Source organism: Panulirus ornatus, chromosome 9, assembly GCF_036320965.1.
Source record: "Panulirus ornatus isolate Po-2019 chromosome 9, ASM3632096v1, whole genome shotgun sequence".
Classification (NCBI taxonomy): domain Eukaryota; kingdom Metazoa; phylum Arthropoda; class Malacostraca; order Decapoda; family Palinuridae; genus Panulirus; species Panulirus ornatus.
In genome coordinates, this window is record NC_092232.1 from 38,821,580 (window position 1) to 38,837,826 (window position 16,247).

General features: G+C 40.7%; 1 protein-coding gene across 3 annotated transcripts in view; it reads left to right on the forward strand.

The window, feature by feature from the left end:
* The first annotated feature begins 1,764 nt into the window (after nt 1–1,764).
* The window catches only part of lok (ovarian-specific serine/threonine-protein kinase loki), a 225,979-nt gene continuing 211,496 nt past the window's right edge, over nt 1,765–16,247 (forward strand). For 2 of the 3 annotated variants that reach the window (XM_071665056.1, XM_071665057.1), the window contains exons 1-2: nt 1,765–1,990; nt 11,989–12,097. In XM_071665056.1, coding sequence (XP_071521157.1) covers nt 1,955–1,990; nt 11,989–12,097 — 145 coding nt within the window. In that variant the 5' untranslated portion in view covers nt 1,765–1,954. The remainder of the gene's footprint in view (nt 1,991–11,988; nt 12,098–16,247) is intronic. The other variant, XM_071665055.1, reaches the window with a different exon arrangement.

Below are 16,247 nucleotides of genomic sequence, written 5' to 3' on the forward strand. Positions count from 1 at the left end.
GTATCCTCCTAGCTTTATCATGAGAGTATGTACAACCCAGGTTCACCAAGATCACAACCACCACTTGTGACCGGCTGGGGAGGACATGGCCATCAAGGGAGAGGAAGCCAGGCAGCGACCCTTTCGAACACTCAATATGGCGTTCAGGATTGTCAGGTAAAAGTAAATAGAACTTTATGAATGAGTTAGGTAATAATTACGTTGCAATGAAACATGAAGCAAACATTCTATTTCTCCGTTTAAACAAATTTTGAGGAATTTTAGTATTTTTCTTTCTATTTGTTTAAAACACCCAGTTAATGTTTTCACTGATACGCCCACTTTCCCAAATAAGTCAATATGCTGCAGAGAGAAAGTTAGATTACACATTTTTTTCTCTACTTCGGTCTCAGGTGGTCAAAAAAAATAAATTAGCCTACAGTGAAGTTAATAATCCTGGCCATTAGTTCAAGATCAATAGCAGCATACTTGAATTTTATACAGACTGCTTCAGTGCTTTTCGTTTAAACTGTCTTGGCTGCGAGCCACTTTGACTCACCGCTCCTCCGCCCATGACGTCGAGGTCAGTGGCATCTTCTGCCTGGTCATAATTCACAACCTGGCACGAATGACCCACATGCAATGAGCGTGGGATTCATATGCCACAAATTACCGTCATGAGTTGCGTTGAAAAGTTAACGAAAATCGATATCCTTTCAGCCCTTTGAGCCATGTAACTCCAGCCATCCCTTATACCTCCTATAATAGCAACACCTTGGTACCAGGGCAATGCCCTTTCCTTCATTTCTCACAACCAGGGAACTTTCCAACGTCCTTTTTCCCTATCTCTGCAACACACTGGTGAGACCATGGCACGCCTCAGCAGCACAACCACGGGACCTTCACAAGATCCTTTCTCTGCTATAATACTCTCACAGGATCTTAGCAAACGCCTCCTTACACCTGTTTTACAACCAAGGACCTCGCCAACGGCTCTTGCTTTAAAGCACAACTAACTGGACCTCGGCAATGACTTGCACGCAGTTCCTCAACGGCACTCCTGCTCCTGTGTCATCAGCAGTTTACTACTGCAGGAGTTTTCCCTTGTCATTTTGTTTCCTGTATTTCTGTATTCCACTTCTCCAAACGTATTCTTCATGAGGCAAAGACAGGCAAAATACCTCTTGCTCCTCCCCCCCCCCAAACACACACACACACACACACACACACACACACATTATTTCTATCATTAGCTAATGTTTTGAATATTCATCCAGTGAAAATTTGGCAGAAGAATGTTTTTGTTATAAGTCAGTCTGACAATAGTCCTACATTAAGACATCCCGTACGTATACTGGCTGGTAGTAAGTGAGTAGAGTGTGCTTCACAGGAGTTCCAACCCACAGGCTCCATGAACCCACGTACTGCTTTTGTGCAGCCGTCGACCTTCTGAAGGAAAAGAAGAAAAAGAATTTACCCGGGTCACCCCACAGGCCCCATGAACCCACGTACTGCTTTTGTGCAGCTGTCGACCTTCTGGAGGAAGAGAAAAAAAAAATTACCCAGGATCAACCCACAGGCGCAACTTCAATGAATGTCGGGTTCACATTTGGAAAGAGACAAACTACCCCATAAATTCTAAGACCATCTCTGTGTTCATATTTTGAGAGATATACTAGAGGAGAACAGACTAATGCTGTGCAACTTAGACATTAAACCAAATGTCTATTATCATGGCGTCGACTCAGGGGACCTTGTGGAGGGTGTATGCCTAAAGTTGGCAACACTAGCGGTCCAGGAGGGATGGTGTTGGCAACAGTGGCAGGCCAGACTAGTTAGTAGTAGTACAGTAGACAAGTTAGAGGAAAACAAACTTGCGTCAACCAGTGTCTGGTATGTATTTACATGGACACTGACTGACACTACTTAGATAACCTGCATCAGAAAGCCTTATGACGCTTATTTGTCGGCCACAATGGAAAACTTCCCTAATAGTCAACAAAGTACACAGGTAAGGACTGGTAAAGTGGGCGCCCAGACATCAACTTTGTGGACTTTTAAACCATTGGGGATGCTCTTCTTGTGTAGTTTAAAGTGACAGGTGGAAAATCAGGGAATTCTAGATATTCCTCATGGACAAAGGTACATCATAAAGTCTAAAACTATAATGAAATTGTATAGAATTGTGTTTAGATATTGCTAGATATTGCATGTTTTTAGTTTCAGTCAAAACAACGTGTCCATGTTATTACTATGGTATTAAATGATGTTAGATTCAGTGTGATATTTTTTTCTGGTATAGAAAAGTAGCTTGATTTAGACCGTGGTTACCCAGTAATCAGTCCTTACAGTCAAGTTCCAGTTTAGAGGCACCACAGAAATAACTTGTGGATTTGGATGCAGTAGATAACAGTAGACTCATTATAGTTAGTACAGTTGATTTAGATTGAGACAGCTAACGTATTGTCACTTTGTGTCACACGATTAGGTTTTTGAAATTGAACAAGGCTTTGAAGATGAGGGAAATATGTAGTGTTAAAAAAAATAGGGAACTGATTGAAATTTAGCACATACTAATAGTATGTAATTCACATAGTACTGCCTACCACACTGTAGCTTACTTGTGGCAAAGTTGTGCCCTTTCCTTGAAAGGCATCACATCTTTCAACTGAATTGTAAATGTATATGATGTAAATTAGTCAGAGCTTGGCATTAGGCACAAGGTCATGTGGTAGTGATACTGGTAAAAGTCTTTATTTGTACTTTTCCCATTGGGTTAAGTTTAGTTTTACAGATACCAGAAATATAGTGAATTTTGATGAAACATATATCAGTGAACTTCCAGTAGTTAGTTCAGTTGATTTGAAGAGGTGGTGCTGTATTACTGCTCGTGTGTCATAAGGTTAGGTTCGCACACATTAGGGAGGGCTATAAAGATAAGGGAAGTTGTGTAGTAAAATCAAGGATAATACTAGTACTCTCTTTTTATCAGTAGACAGTGATGCAGCCTCTCCAAAGATGACTTTTCACTTGTGATGTAACCATAGGCCAGGTGACTCAGTCATCATCTATACATACATACAGTTCATGTATAAAACCTTCATTAAGATTCCTTCCTGGGATGATTATTGAAATAGGAGTAAATATGAATAAAAGAGGTCATTACATTTAGCAAGGTAAGGGGTCAGGTTAGACGTGGTATAGGTTTGAATGGAGAGAAATTGGAGGAGGTGAACTGTTTTAGATATCTGGGAGTGGACATTGATCATTCCTTGTATGGAGCACTGCTCCAACATCTAGGGTGGTTCTAGCTCTATGTCCTTACTTGACAGAGTTGAGTTGAAAGCAGACCAACTTATCAACTCTCCCAGGCTAACTTCAAAACATGACCCAATTACCCTATGGTGCAATGCTGGTTCATTTTCCATCTTTTGTAGGTAGTACTTTGGTTTTTGCTCCCAAAAGCTGGCTGCTTGTACGCAGCTATCGCTAGCTAGATGAGGCAGTACTTAGCAAGCTTCTGTGTCACATGATTACTTTGGGGCCATTGGCAGCTCAAGGGTGGGCTGTTTTGATAGCTTATTCTTTCTCTACACCTTGAAGTTTTAGAACTCTCTACCCACTCATCTTTCCCTATAATTATGACCTGATATTTTTTGAAAGACAGGAGTTTCACTTCCTCTGTAATCATGAATGCTTTTCCTTGCCTCTTCTTTTTGCTTCATTAACCTTTCTGTTTATTTATATTTATTATACTTAATGGCTGTTTCCTGCATCAGCGACTTAGTGCAGGGAAACAGATAAAGAATGGCCCATCCACTCATATACACACATATATATACATAAACGCCTATTTTATTTATTTTACTTAACCACCGTCTCTTGCTTTAGCAAGGTAGCACAAGGAAACAGATGAGGAATGGCCCAACCTACCCACATACACATGTATATGCATAAACACCCTCATTCACCTGTATATACATAAACGCCCACACAAGCACATATACATACATATGTATTTCAGCATATACATACAAATACATACACAGACATGCCTATATACACTTGTACATATCCATTCTTGCTGCCTTCATCCATTCTTGTTGCCACCCAGCCACACACAAAATAGCATTCCCCCTTCCCCCTCCAGTGAGGCAGTGCCAGGAACAGACAAAAAAGGCCACATTCGTTCACACTCAGTCTCTAGCTGTTATGTGTAATGCACTGAAATCACAGCTCCCTTTCCACATCCGGGCCCCACAGACCTTTCCATGGTTTACCCGAGACGCTTCACATGCTTAGGATCAATCCATTGACAGCACGTCCACCCAGGTATACCACATTGTTCCAGTTCACTCTATTCCTTGCACGTCTTTCACTTTCCAGTATGTTCAGGCCCTGATCATTCAAAATCTTTGTTGCTCCATCCTTCCACCTTCAATTTGGTCTCCTGCTTCTCCTTCTTCCCTCTACCTATGACACATATATCTTTGTCAATCTTTCCTCACTCATTCTCCATATGTCCAAACCATCGCAACACACCCTCTTCTGCTCTCTCAACCACACTCTTTTTATTACCACACATCTCTCTTATCTTTCATTACTGTTATGTTTTGCCTCCACCCCTTACACATTAAAGGGTGTATAAACAGCCCATAGGCCCATTAAAGCAGATAACTCTGAAAGAACAGCTTCTGTTAACAGAGAGCTTTGGGCTAAACACAGATTCCCTTACCATCTGGCTAACATCTCCTGACAGTTGATGGCTGTAATGATGTTCCTAATTTTCCCTTCTCAGGTTGGTCAAATACCTAACACAGATAAGAATCTATATGAATATATTTATGATAGCAAAATAAACATGGCTATCTTGTAACATAGATTTATTCTTGAGACATAGATCTCTCTCTGTATTACTTTACATAACATCACTCTGGCAAATTCACTGGCCTCAATTATAAAACACAAGGGTTTGAAATAAATGAGATGTTTACAGATTACATTATACATTTTCCAACAGCTGTGTATCACATCTTCTTCTTATGGCTATTATCTTCCAGTTTGTATACAATTTCTCAAAGAAAACTGAATAAGATATAATGGGTAACTGTAACATATATGGGTAAATAGGGGAGATAACTGTAACATTACTTACTTGATCAAACCACCTCACACCGCATGTTGTCCTCAAACATCTCATTTCCAACACATCCACCCTCCTCTGCATAGCCCTATCTATAGCCCATGCCTCCCAACCATATAACATTGTTGGAACCACTCTTCCTTCAAACATACCCATTTTTGCTCTCTGAGATAATGTTCTTGCCTTCCACACATTTTCCATGCTCCGAAAAACTTCGCTCCTTCCCCCACCCTGTGACTCACTTCCGCTTCCATGGTTCCATCTGCTGCTAAGTCCACACCCAGATATCTATAAACTTCACTTTCTCCAGCTTTTTTTCCATTCAAACTTACCCCCCTGTTAACTTGTCCCTCAACCCTACTGAACCTAATAACTTTGCTCTTATTCAAATTTACTCTCAACTTTCTTCTTTCACACATGCACATATAGATATATGTATCAACATATACATACACATACACAGACATGTACATATATACACATATACATATTCACAGACCGTTCCATGGTTTACCCCAGACACCTCACATGCCCTGGTTCAGTCCATTGACAGCATGTCGACCCCAGTACACCACATCGTTCCAATTCACTCTATTCCTTGCACGCCTCTCACCCTCCTATATGTTCAGGCCCCAATCATTCAAAATCTTTTTCACTCCATCCTTCCACCTCCAATTTGGTCTCCTGCTTCTCCTTGTTCCCTCCACCTCTGACACGTAAATCCTCTTTATCAATCTTTCTTCACTCATTCTCTTATTATTTATTTATTATATTTATTTTGCTTTGTCGCTGTCTCCCGCGTTTGCGAGGTAGCGCAAGGAAACAGACAAAAGAAATGGCCCAACTCACCCCCACACACATGTATACACATACACGCCCACACACGCAAATATACACACCTATACATCTCAACGTACACACATATACACACACAGAGACACATACATATACACCCATGCACACAATTCACACTATCCGCCCCCATTCATTGCCATCGCCACCCCACCACACATGGAATACCATCCCCCCCCCCTCATGTGTGCGAGGCAGCGCTAGGAAAAGACAACAAAGGCCCCAACCATTCACACTCAGTCTCTAGCTGTCATGCAATAATGCCCGAAACCACAGCTCCCTTTCCACATCCAGGCCCCACACAACTTTCCTTGGTTTACCCCAGACGCTTCACATGCCCTGATTCAATCCACTGACAGCACGTCAACCCCGGTATACCACATCGATCCAATTCACTCTATTCCTTGCCCGCCTTTCACCCTCCTGCATGTTCAGGCCCCGATCACTCAAAATCTTTTTCACTCCATCTTTCCACCTCCAATTTGGTCTCCCACTTCTCCTCGTTCCCTCCACCTCTGACACATATATCCTCTTGGTCAATCTTTCCTCACTCATTCTCTCCATGTGCCCAAACCATTTCAAAACACCCTCTTCTGCTCTCTCAACCACACTCTTTTTATTTCCACACATCTCTCTTACCCTTACATTACTTACTCGATCAAACCACCTCACACCACACATTGTCCTCAAACATCTCATTTCCAGCACATCCACCCTCCTGCGCACAACTCTATCCATAGCCCACGCCTTGCAACCATACAACATTGTTGGAACCACTATTCCTTCAAACATACCCATTTTTGCTTTCCGAGATAATGTTCTTGACTTCCACACATTCTTCAAGGATCCCAGGATTTTCGCCCCCTCCCCCACCCTATGATTCACTTCCGCTTCAGTGGTTCCATCCGCTGCCAGATCCACTCCCAGATATCTAAATCACTTTACTTTCTCCAGTTTTTCTCCATTCAAACTTACCTCCCAATTGACTTGACCCTTAACCCTACTGTACCTAATAACCTTGCTCTTATTCACATTTACTCTTAACTTTCTTCTTTCACACACTTTACCAAACCCAGTCACCAGCTTCTGCAGTTTCTCACATGAATCAGCCACCAGCGCTGTATCATCAGCGAACAACAACTGACTCGCTTCCCAAGCTCTCTCATCCCCAACAGACTTCATACTTGCCCCTCTTTCCAAAACTCTTGCATTCACCTCCCTAACAACCCCATCCATAAACAAATTAAACAACCATGGAGACATCACACACTCCTGCCGCAAACCTACATTCACTGAGAACCAATCACTTTCCTCTCTTCCTACACATGCCTTACATCCTCGATAAAAACTTTTCACTGCTTCTAACAACTTGCCTCCCACACCATATATTCTTAATACCTTCCACAGAGCATCTCTATCAACTCTATCATATGCCTTCTCCAGATCCATAAATGCTACAGACAAATCCATTTGCTTTTCTAAGTATTTCTCACATACATTCTTCAAAGCAAACACCTGATCCACACATCCTCTACCACTTCTGAAACCACACTGCTCTTCCCCAGTCTGATGCTCTGTACATGCCTTCACCCTCTCAATCAATACCCTCCCATATAATTTACCAGGAATACTCAACAAACTTATGCCTCTGTAATTTGAGCACTCACTCTTATCCCCTTTGCCTTTGTACAATGGCACTGTGCACGCATTCTGCCAATCCTCAGGCACCTCACCATGAGTCATACATACATTAAATAACCTTACCAACCAGTCAACAATACAGTCACCCCCTTTTTTAATAGATTCCACTGCAATACCATCCAAACCTGCTGCCTTGTTGGCTTTCATCTTCTGCAAAGCTTTTACTACCTCTTCTATGTTTACCAAATCATTTTCCCTAACCCTCTCACTTTGCACACCACCTCGACCAAAACACCCTATATCTGCCACTCTATTATCAAACACATTCAACAAACCTTCAAAATACTCACTCCATCTCCTTCTCACATCACCACTACTTGTTATCACCTCCCCATTAGCGCCCTTCACTGAAGTTCCCATTTGCTCCCTTGTCTTATGCACTTTATTTACCTCCTTCCAGAACATCTTTTTATTCTCCCTAAAATTTAATGATACTCTCTCACCCCAACTCTCATTTGCCCACTTTTTCACCTCTTGCACCTTTCTCTTGACCTCCTGTCTCTTTCTTTTATACATCTCCCACTCAATTGCATTTTTTCCCTGCAAAAATCATCCAAATGCCTCTCTCTTCTCTTTCACTAATAATCTTACTTATTCATCCCACCACTCACTACCCTTTCTAATCAACCCACCTCCCACGCTTCTCATGCCACGAGCATCTTTTGCGCACTCCATCACTGATTCCCTAAATACATCCCATTCCTCCCCCACTCCCCTTACTTCCATTGTTCTCACCTTTTTCCATTCTGTACTCAGTCTCTCCCAGTACTTCCTCACACAAGTCTCCTTCCCAAGCTCACTTACTCTCACCACCCTCTTCACCCCAACATTCACTCTTCTTTTCTGAAAGCCCATACAAATCTTCACCTTCGCCTCCACAAGATAATGATCAGACATCCCTCCAGTTGCACCTCTCAGCACATTAACATCCACAAGTCTCTCTTTCGTGCGCCTGTCAATTAACATGTAATCCAATAACGCTCTCTGGCCATCTCTCCTACTTACATACGTATACTTATGTATATCTCGCTTTTTAAACCAGGTATTCCCAATCACCAGTCCTTTTTCAGCACATAAATCTACAAGCTCTTCACCATTTCCATTTACAACACTGAACACCCCATGTATACCAATTATTCCCTCAATTGCCACATTACTCACCTTTGCATTCAAATCACCCATCACTATAACCCGGTCTTGTGCATCAAAACCACTAACACACTCATTCAGCTGCTTCCAAAACACTTGCCTCTCATGATCTTTCTTCTCATGCCCAGGTGCATATGCACCAATAATCACCCATCTCTCTCCATCAACTTTCAGTTTTACCCATATTAATCGAGAATTTACTTTCTTACATTCTATCACATACTCCCACAACTCCTGTTTCAGGAGTAGTGCTACACCTTTCCTTGCTCTTGTCCTCTCACTAACCCCTGAATTTACTCCCAAGACATTCCCAAACCACTCTTCACCTTTACCCTTGAGCTTCGTTTCACTCAGAGCCAAAACATCCAGGTTTCTCTTCTCAAACATACTACCTATCTCTCCTTTTTTCACATCTTGGTTACATCCACACACATTTAGGCACCCCAATCTGAGTCTACGAGGAGATGAGCACTCCCCGCTTGACTCCTTCTGTTTCCCATTTTATATCCAAACCATTTCAAAACACCCTCATCTGCTTTCTCAATCACACTCTTTTGATTTTCACACATCTTTCTTACCCGTTCAGTACTTACTCGATCAAACCACCTCACACCACATATTGTCCTCAAACATCTCATTTCCAACACATCCACCCTTCTCTGTACAACCTTATATATAGCCCATGCCTTGCATCCATATAGCAATGTTGGAACTACTATTCCTTCAAACATACCCATTTTTCCTCTCAGAGATAACACTATCTTGTTTGACGCATTCTTCATTGCTCCCAGAACCTTCGCCCTCTCCCCCACCCTGTGACTCACTTCTGCTTCCATGGTTCCATCTGCTGCTAAATCCACTCCCAGATATCTAAAACACTTCACTTCCTCCAGTTTTTCTCCATTCAAACTTACATCCCAGTTAACTTGCCCCTCAACCTTACTGAACCAAATAAACTTGCTTTTATTCCCATTTACTCTCAACTTTCTCCTTTCACACACTTTTCCAAGCTCAGTCACCAACCTCTGCAGTTTCTCACCCAAATCAGCCACCAGAGCTGTATCATTAGCGAACAACTGACTCACTTCCTAGGCCCCCCATCCACAACAGACTGCATACTTACCCCCTTTCTCCAAAACTCTTGCAGTTACCTCCCAGACCACCTCCTTCATAAGCAAATTAAACAATCATGGGGACATCACACACCCCTGCCCCAAACTGACATTCACAAGGAAGCAGTCACCCTCCTCTCTTCCTACTCGTACACATGCTTTACATCTCTTGTAAAAACTCTTCACCGCTTCTCAAAACTTACCTCCCACACCATATACTCTAAAAACCTTCCACGAAGCATCTCTGTCAGCCCTATCATATGCCTTCTCCTGATCCATAAATGCTACAGACAAATCCATCTGTTTTCTAAGTATTCCTTACATACATTCTTCAAAGCAAACACCTGATCCTCACATCCTCTACCACTTCTGAAACCACACTGCTCTTCCACAATTTGATGCTCTGTACATGCCTTCACCCTCTCCATTAATACCCTACCATATAATTTCCCAGGAATACTCAACAAACTTATGCCTCTGTAATTTGAACACTCACCTTTATCTCCTTTTTCTTTGCATAATGCCACTATGCTTGCATTCCACCAAGTCTCAGGCACTTCACCATGAGCCATACATGCATTGAATACCCATACCAACCAATCAACCATACAGTCATCCCCCTTTTTTTTTTTTATAAATTCCACTGCAATACCACTATAACCCACCGCCTTTCCAGATTTCATCTTCTGCAAAGCTTTCACTTCCTCTTCTTTGTTTACCTAACCGTTCTCCCTGACCCTCTCACTTCACACACCACCCTAACCAAAACACCCAATATCTGCCAATCTATCATCAAACACACTCAGCAGGCCTTCAAAATACTCTCTCCATCTCCTCACTTCATCACTACATGATATTACCTCCCCACTTTCCCCCTTCACCGTTGTTCCCAAATTCTTAGCAGCTTGAACTCAGGTCAGTCTGTTGGGGAAGAAGACCTTTGAAGACAATGCCAGAGAAACCCCTTGTAATTGTGACATTTGAAAAATAATCCAAAGTATTTTTTCCATGAAAAAATATTTCAAGATTTCTTTTTGTTTTTTCATGAGGTCTTGGCAAAATACTTTTTGATTCATATTTCACTCACTGGCAGCCAGTTTGTAAACAGAGATATGTCAGCTAATGCTCACCTTTGTTGTGGTTTGTCTGTACCCTTTAGATAGACAGTAGTGACTCATGCTAATAGTGTTAGCTTTGAGGTAATTGAAGAACAGACTGAGTTACTGTAGTCACATTCTGAGAGCTGATCAACGAGGAATTTGTGCAGTTGGATTCAGAAAAATTCCAAAAGGAAAGTGCAGAAACATTCTTTCTCACACACCACTTTACAAACAAGGGATTAACAGAGATGTATGACCACTTAGACAAGGCTGTGTCTCTCATTAACGATATGGATTCCAACTGAGTGAGCCCTCATGCTATATAGAGGCCCTGCTGATGTTTTACTTAGCTAATGGAACTTTCAAAGAGAGAGAAAGAAGTATGCTGTACAGATAGATTTGGATAGTTTTTTCAAAGGATCTCGAAATCTTTACCTCCGCATCAGATAATTTAGGTTTTATCATATCACATCTTAGACTGTTTTCTCATATATCTCTTGATGTATATTGGTGGAAGACTATTGATTCACGCATTAGGCAGTAACCATCTGAAGAGAATTGTATAGAAAGATTATAAGAAAAACACTATTTATCAGATCATTTTATCAATTTTATGTCATATGTTTTGAAACGAAGGACAGTAAGAGGTAGGTAGGAATTTCAACAGCTTTACCTGTTTTCACGTATATGATGCAAAATATGTAGATGATTATTGATTCTGTTGTTTGGTAAGAGCCTTTTGAAGAATATTGAAGGAAAATAGAAACTTCACTTTTCCAATTTTATGTGGCTGATGACTCTAACCAAGAAAAATTTTGATTGTGATAAAGGAATTTTCTTCTGTAATACAGATTGTTTGAATTCTTAAAGCCATAGTCACTCATATTTTCAATGCTAAAATTGATAGGCATAATATTCAAATGTGCAAAAATTTATAACTCTTTTATGACAGGGGTTCCATGAAACACAGGAAGTGACCAGCCAGTTTGTCTGTGATATCACGGATGCAGAAAATGTGTGGGGAAGACTCTTCTCTCTTAGAGACAATGCTTCTGTATGCAGTATGTATTCACTAAAGTTTAATGTATGTATTGTAAATCTGTTTCATTTTCATCATGAACATGTGTGTGGTGTAATTGCAGCATCTCCCTACACTGGGTTTAAGTGAAGAGGAGTAAGCAAAATTGGTTTCATGGATATTTCTCATATGATAGTAATGAATGTTGTTATCCTTGCATGGTTCTTCAGGGGAGTTTGCAAAAATTTTCAAGGATAAACATCTGCACATTGGCAAAATTACTCTGTGTAGGTTAAAGATAACTTGGCATTGGTTGCATATGGAAGCTTTGCCATAGGAAGAAATAGTATTGTCTTTGCCTTTTGCCGTTAAGATAGATCTATTCTTTCGCCAAAGCCCATTGCAGATACTGTACTACTTAAGTACACTACCTTATAAAATTGGAGCAGTAACTTACCAAGAATAGAATGTCTGCATTCACACAAAGGTTTCAATCACTTTTAACCCCTAACAGGCATGAATCCAGCTCACACCCTCCAGTCAGCTTGAATGGACAGTCACTCCCATTGAATATAACACCAACCATTGTTGACATCACATATAACACATGACATTCACTCCCCACATCACAACATCATCTCAAAAGCAGAACACAAACTAATGCCTTCAGAACACTAACTGGCACCAGATTTGGACAAGAAAAAGAACCCCTTGTCATCCTCTACAAACAGTTCATCTGCTCTCCTTTAAATAATGCCTCTCCTACATTTTCTTCCATCCTCTCAAAGGTAAATAAAACAAAGTAATGAATCATGTGACAGATTAGTGCATTTATAAGAATCACTGGACACCTTGCAACCTAAGACACACAACTCCACTATCAAATGAAGATCCTCCCATTGCAGTCCCATCTTAACATGCTTGACACTCAGGTCTGTGAAACAGCATTAGACCTTTCCCACACAATCCACTCTGTAACTAGCCACCAGCTCGAAAGTGGAAATAAAACGCTCTTCCCTGCCACGGTCTTCAGCAACTTCTACTCATAGATCACCCCATTTCCCAATTTACTATATAGTTCTTTTCAGTAGTTTCTTACCTGATACTTGAACTAATAATTGCTACATGTGCTGTCAGAATATGTGATAAAACCTTACCTAGCCTGTTCCAGAGTCCCAAAGAAATGTGGATGTAACAAATAGGTAGATACGTGTCTGTCACTTTCTGTATGTGTTGTATATCATTTTCATTGCTTGCATAATGTTTTGAGTGTTATTTCTTTTGTTATTTCAATTATTTACTTGACATTTTTAGATTTTCTTTTTTCCTCACACCCTAACATCTTATTTGCATGGAAATGAATGTCACAACATAGCACAGTTTACTACTGCGCAAACTTTATGGTACATATTTTATGCTATGTTGTAACCCAACCGTAAATGATGTAATATAGATAGCTTTAAGTTGTTTGATATCTTTTAGATTAAGCCAAAATATATGTCTTTTGAATTCTTTCATAGTTTTTCAGATACCTTTTTTTATGCTAAAAGGTACTGATTCCTCATTAGGTTCTAGCACTATACAAATTACTCAGACATAGAAACATAGTTTTACTCTCCTGCTTGAGATATCTCTTCTGACTATGTCCATTGGGCAAAATTACAGGTCAACAGATGTGGTGATGTATGTATATGTGTGGGAGGTGAATGCTGAATAATTGAGGAGTAAATGTGCATTGTCTTCAGAATGAAAGTTGTGTCATAGGCATAATGGGTCTTGTGAAATAAGACTGGGCCATAATTGAATAGAGAGGTCAATGAATGGGGAAAAGAAGATACAAAGGAAAAACATTGATGAATTTTGGAGGAAGTGGAGAACTTGTATTATAAAAAGTGCCAGGTCATAGGTATTGGGAAAGACATGAGAAGGTAGATAGTTTCAAACTTTTGAGGTGTAGTGAAGGAATCATTTATCAGAATGGCACACCCTTGAGTTGCCAACGGCCACTTATTAATCATGTGATGCAGCAGCTTGCTAAGTGTTGTGTGGTCTAGCTATTGGTAGGGGTACAGAAGCCACCAGCTCTCTGAAGCAAAAACCAAAGTACTACCCATAGAAGCAGGAAGATGAACTAACACTGCAGTGTAGGGCAAGTGTGTCAAGTTTAGAAGTTAACCTGGGAAAGTTGAAATTCTGACTGCTAGTGACTCAAGGTTGCGTAGCTAGAATCACCCCAGATGTGAGGGCATTACTCCATATGAGGATGGATCAATCTTTTATATAAACAGAGCAACTATTTGAAAGAAAGGAAATTTTGACATGCAAACAGAACTCCTAGTTCCTTAGAGGTGTACTTAACCAAATATGTAATGTGGGTTTCCTAAGGTAGAGTGGTCATTAAAGTAGTACCAAGTATGTTCATTGAGTTGAGATGCAGAATTACAGAACTCAAAGGAGAGAGGAAAGTTGTGAGGAGTTTTTGAAAAAACAGATGGGCAGAAATTGCATTGTTGAGGCATTAGACTTGACCAGATTTCATCTGCCCCTCTGAGATATATTGTCCAAGTCTGAGTTTATAGAGGACGTAGTGTCGATATAAAATGCTGATCGATTGAGAGAAGAAGGAGCAGAATTGAAGGATACGGACATGTATTGTTGAGTCATCTGTATATCAGTGCATTTGGTTATTTGTGGAAGAGAGGAAATCTTTGATAAAAAGGAGAAAAAAATGTAGTATACAGGACAGAACCTTGAGGGCACCATATTTGATGGGGGACAGACTGATCCATCAACAACCATGGGGATAGGTTGACCAAAGAGTAAGCTAGATATGGGGAGCAAAGCGATGGAAGTAAGCCAAAATAGGGGAGCTTAGAGATGAGACCCTGATGCCACACCCTGTCAAAAGCTTTGTATATATCAAGGGCATCTACATAGCATTCCCCAAAATCTTGCTGGGATGATGAACAGACTCATTAGTTAGGAAAGAATATCATTGCTGGATTTCACCTTATGAAAGCCATACTATTGATCAGAGAGGAAACTGTGATATAAAGATGTTTGAGGATATGGGAGTTAAGGTGGGATTCAAAGACTTTGGAAATGGTAGATGTCGTAGCAGCAGGATGATAGTAATGGATTAGAACAGTCACCCCTCTTAAGGATGGGATGTACCAACGCATGCTTCCAAAGAGAAGGAAGAGTTTTGATTTTTAAACAGAAATTAAACAGAAGAGTAAGCACAGGTGAAAGTTCAGAGGCACACTCTTTCATTACTTAGGGATGGATGCCATCAGGACCAAAAGTCTTACTAGCATTCAGAGAAAGAAGTGCTTTTCGAACACTTTGAAAATAAATTAAGGAGATGGGCAGAGGATTGATAAGAGGAACATTAAGGGGTGAAGGAATGATAGAGTCATGTAAGGGAGAGTTAGAGAAAAAACGAGAACCCAAGAGAGTTGCTTTGTGTGAGGGAGAGACAGTTATAGTACCATCAGATGGAAAAGTGAAGGAAAGGTGGAATAACAAAGTTTTTGCAGTGCCCTTAGCTAAAGACCAGGAAGACCTATCAGTGGATGAAGAGGAGAGGTTATCATACTTCCTTCGAATAATGGAACACTTGTAGTGATTACAGGTTCTGATAGACGATGAATGGGAGTCAGAGGAAGGATAGTTTTTGTAAGCCAGATGTACCTGATGCCTTACAAGATTGGCCTCAGAACAGGAACGGTTGAACCAAGGATTGGAAGGAAAGTTTGTTTTGGAGGAAGAGGAGATAAATGTTTCCATTCCCATTTGGTGGAGATTGTAGCATCACCACATAAGAGATAGCAATTTTCCAAACAAAAGGTAGAAAAGAATTTTTGCGTGCTTTTTAGTCAGTTTTGTTGAGATGCTAATATTTACGTTTTGAAGGGGCTGCTAGATGGGGAGATGACATTAAAATAGATCCTTTTATGGGAGTGTGGTCAGATGAACCAATTAAGAATGAGATTATGTAGCAACAGTGTGAAGAGCTAGAGGCAAAAAATAGGTCCAGAATGTCAAGAGAGTGGTCACAGCAGCCAGGAATATGGGTGCAAATGGCGATAATTTGCTCTAGATCTTTGAGAGTGGAAAACATGAGGGCTTCACCCCCATCACTGTCCATATGTCCCTATGGTGAACGTTGAAATCGCATAGGTAAATGATCT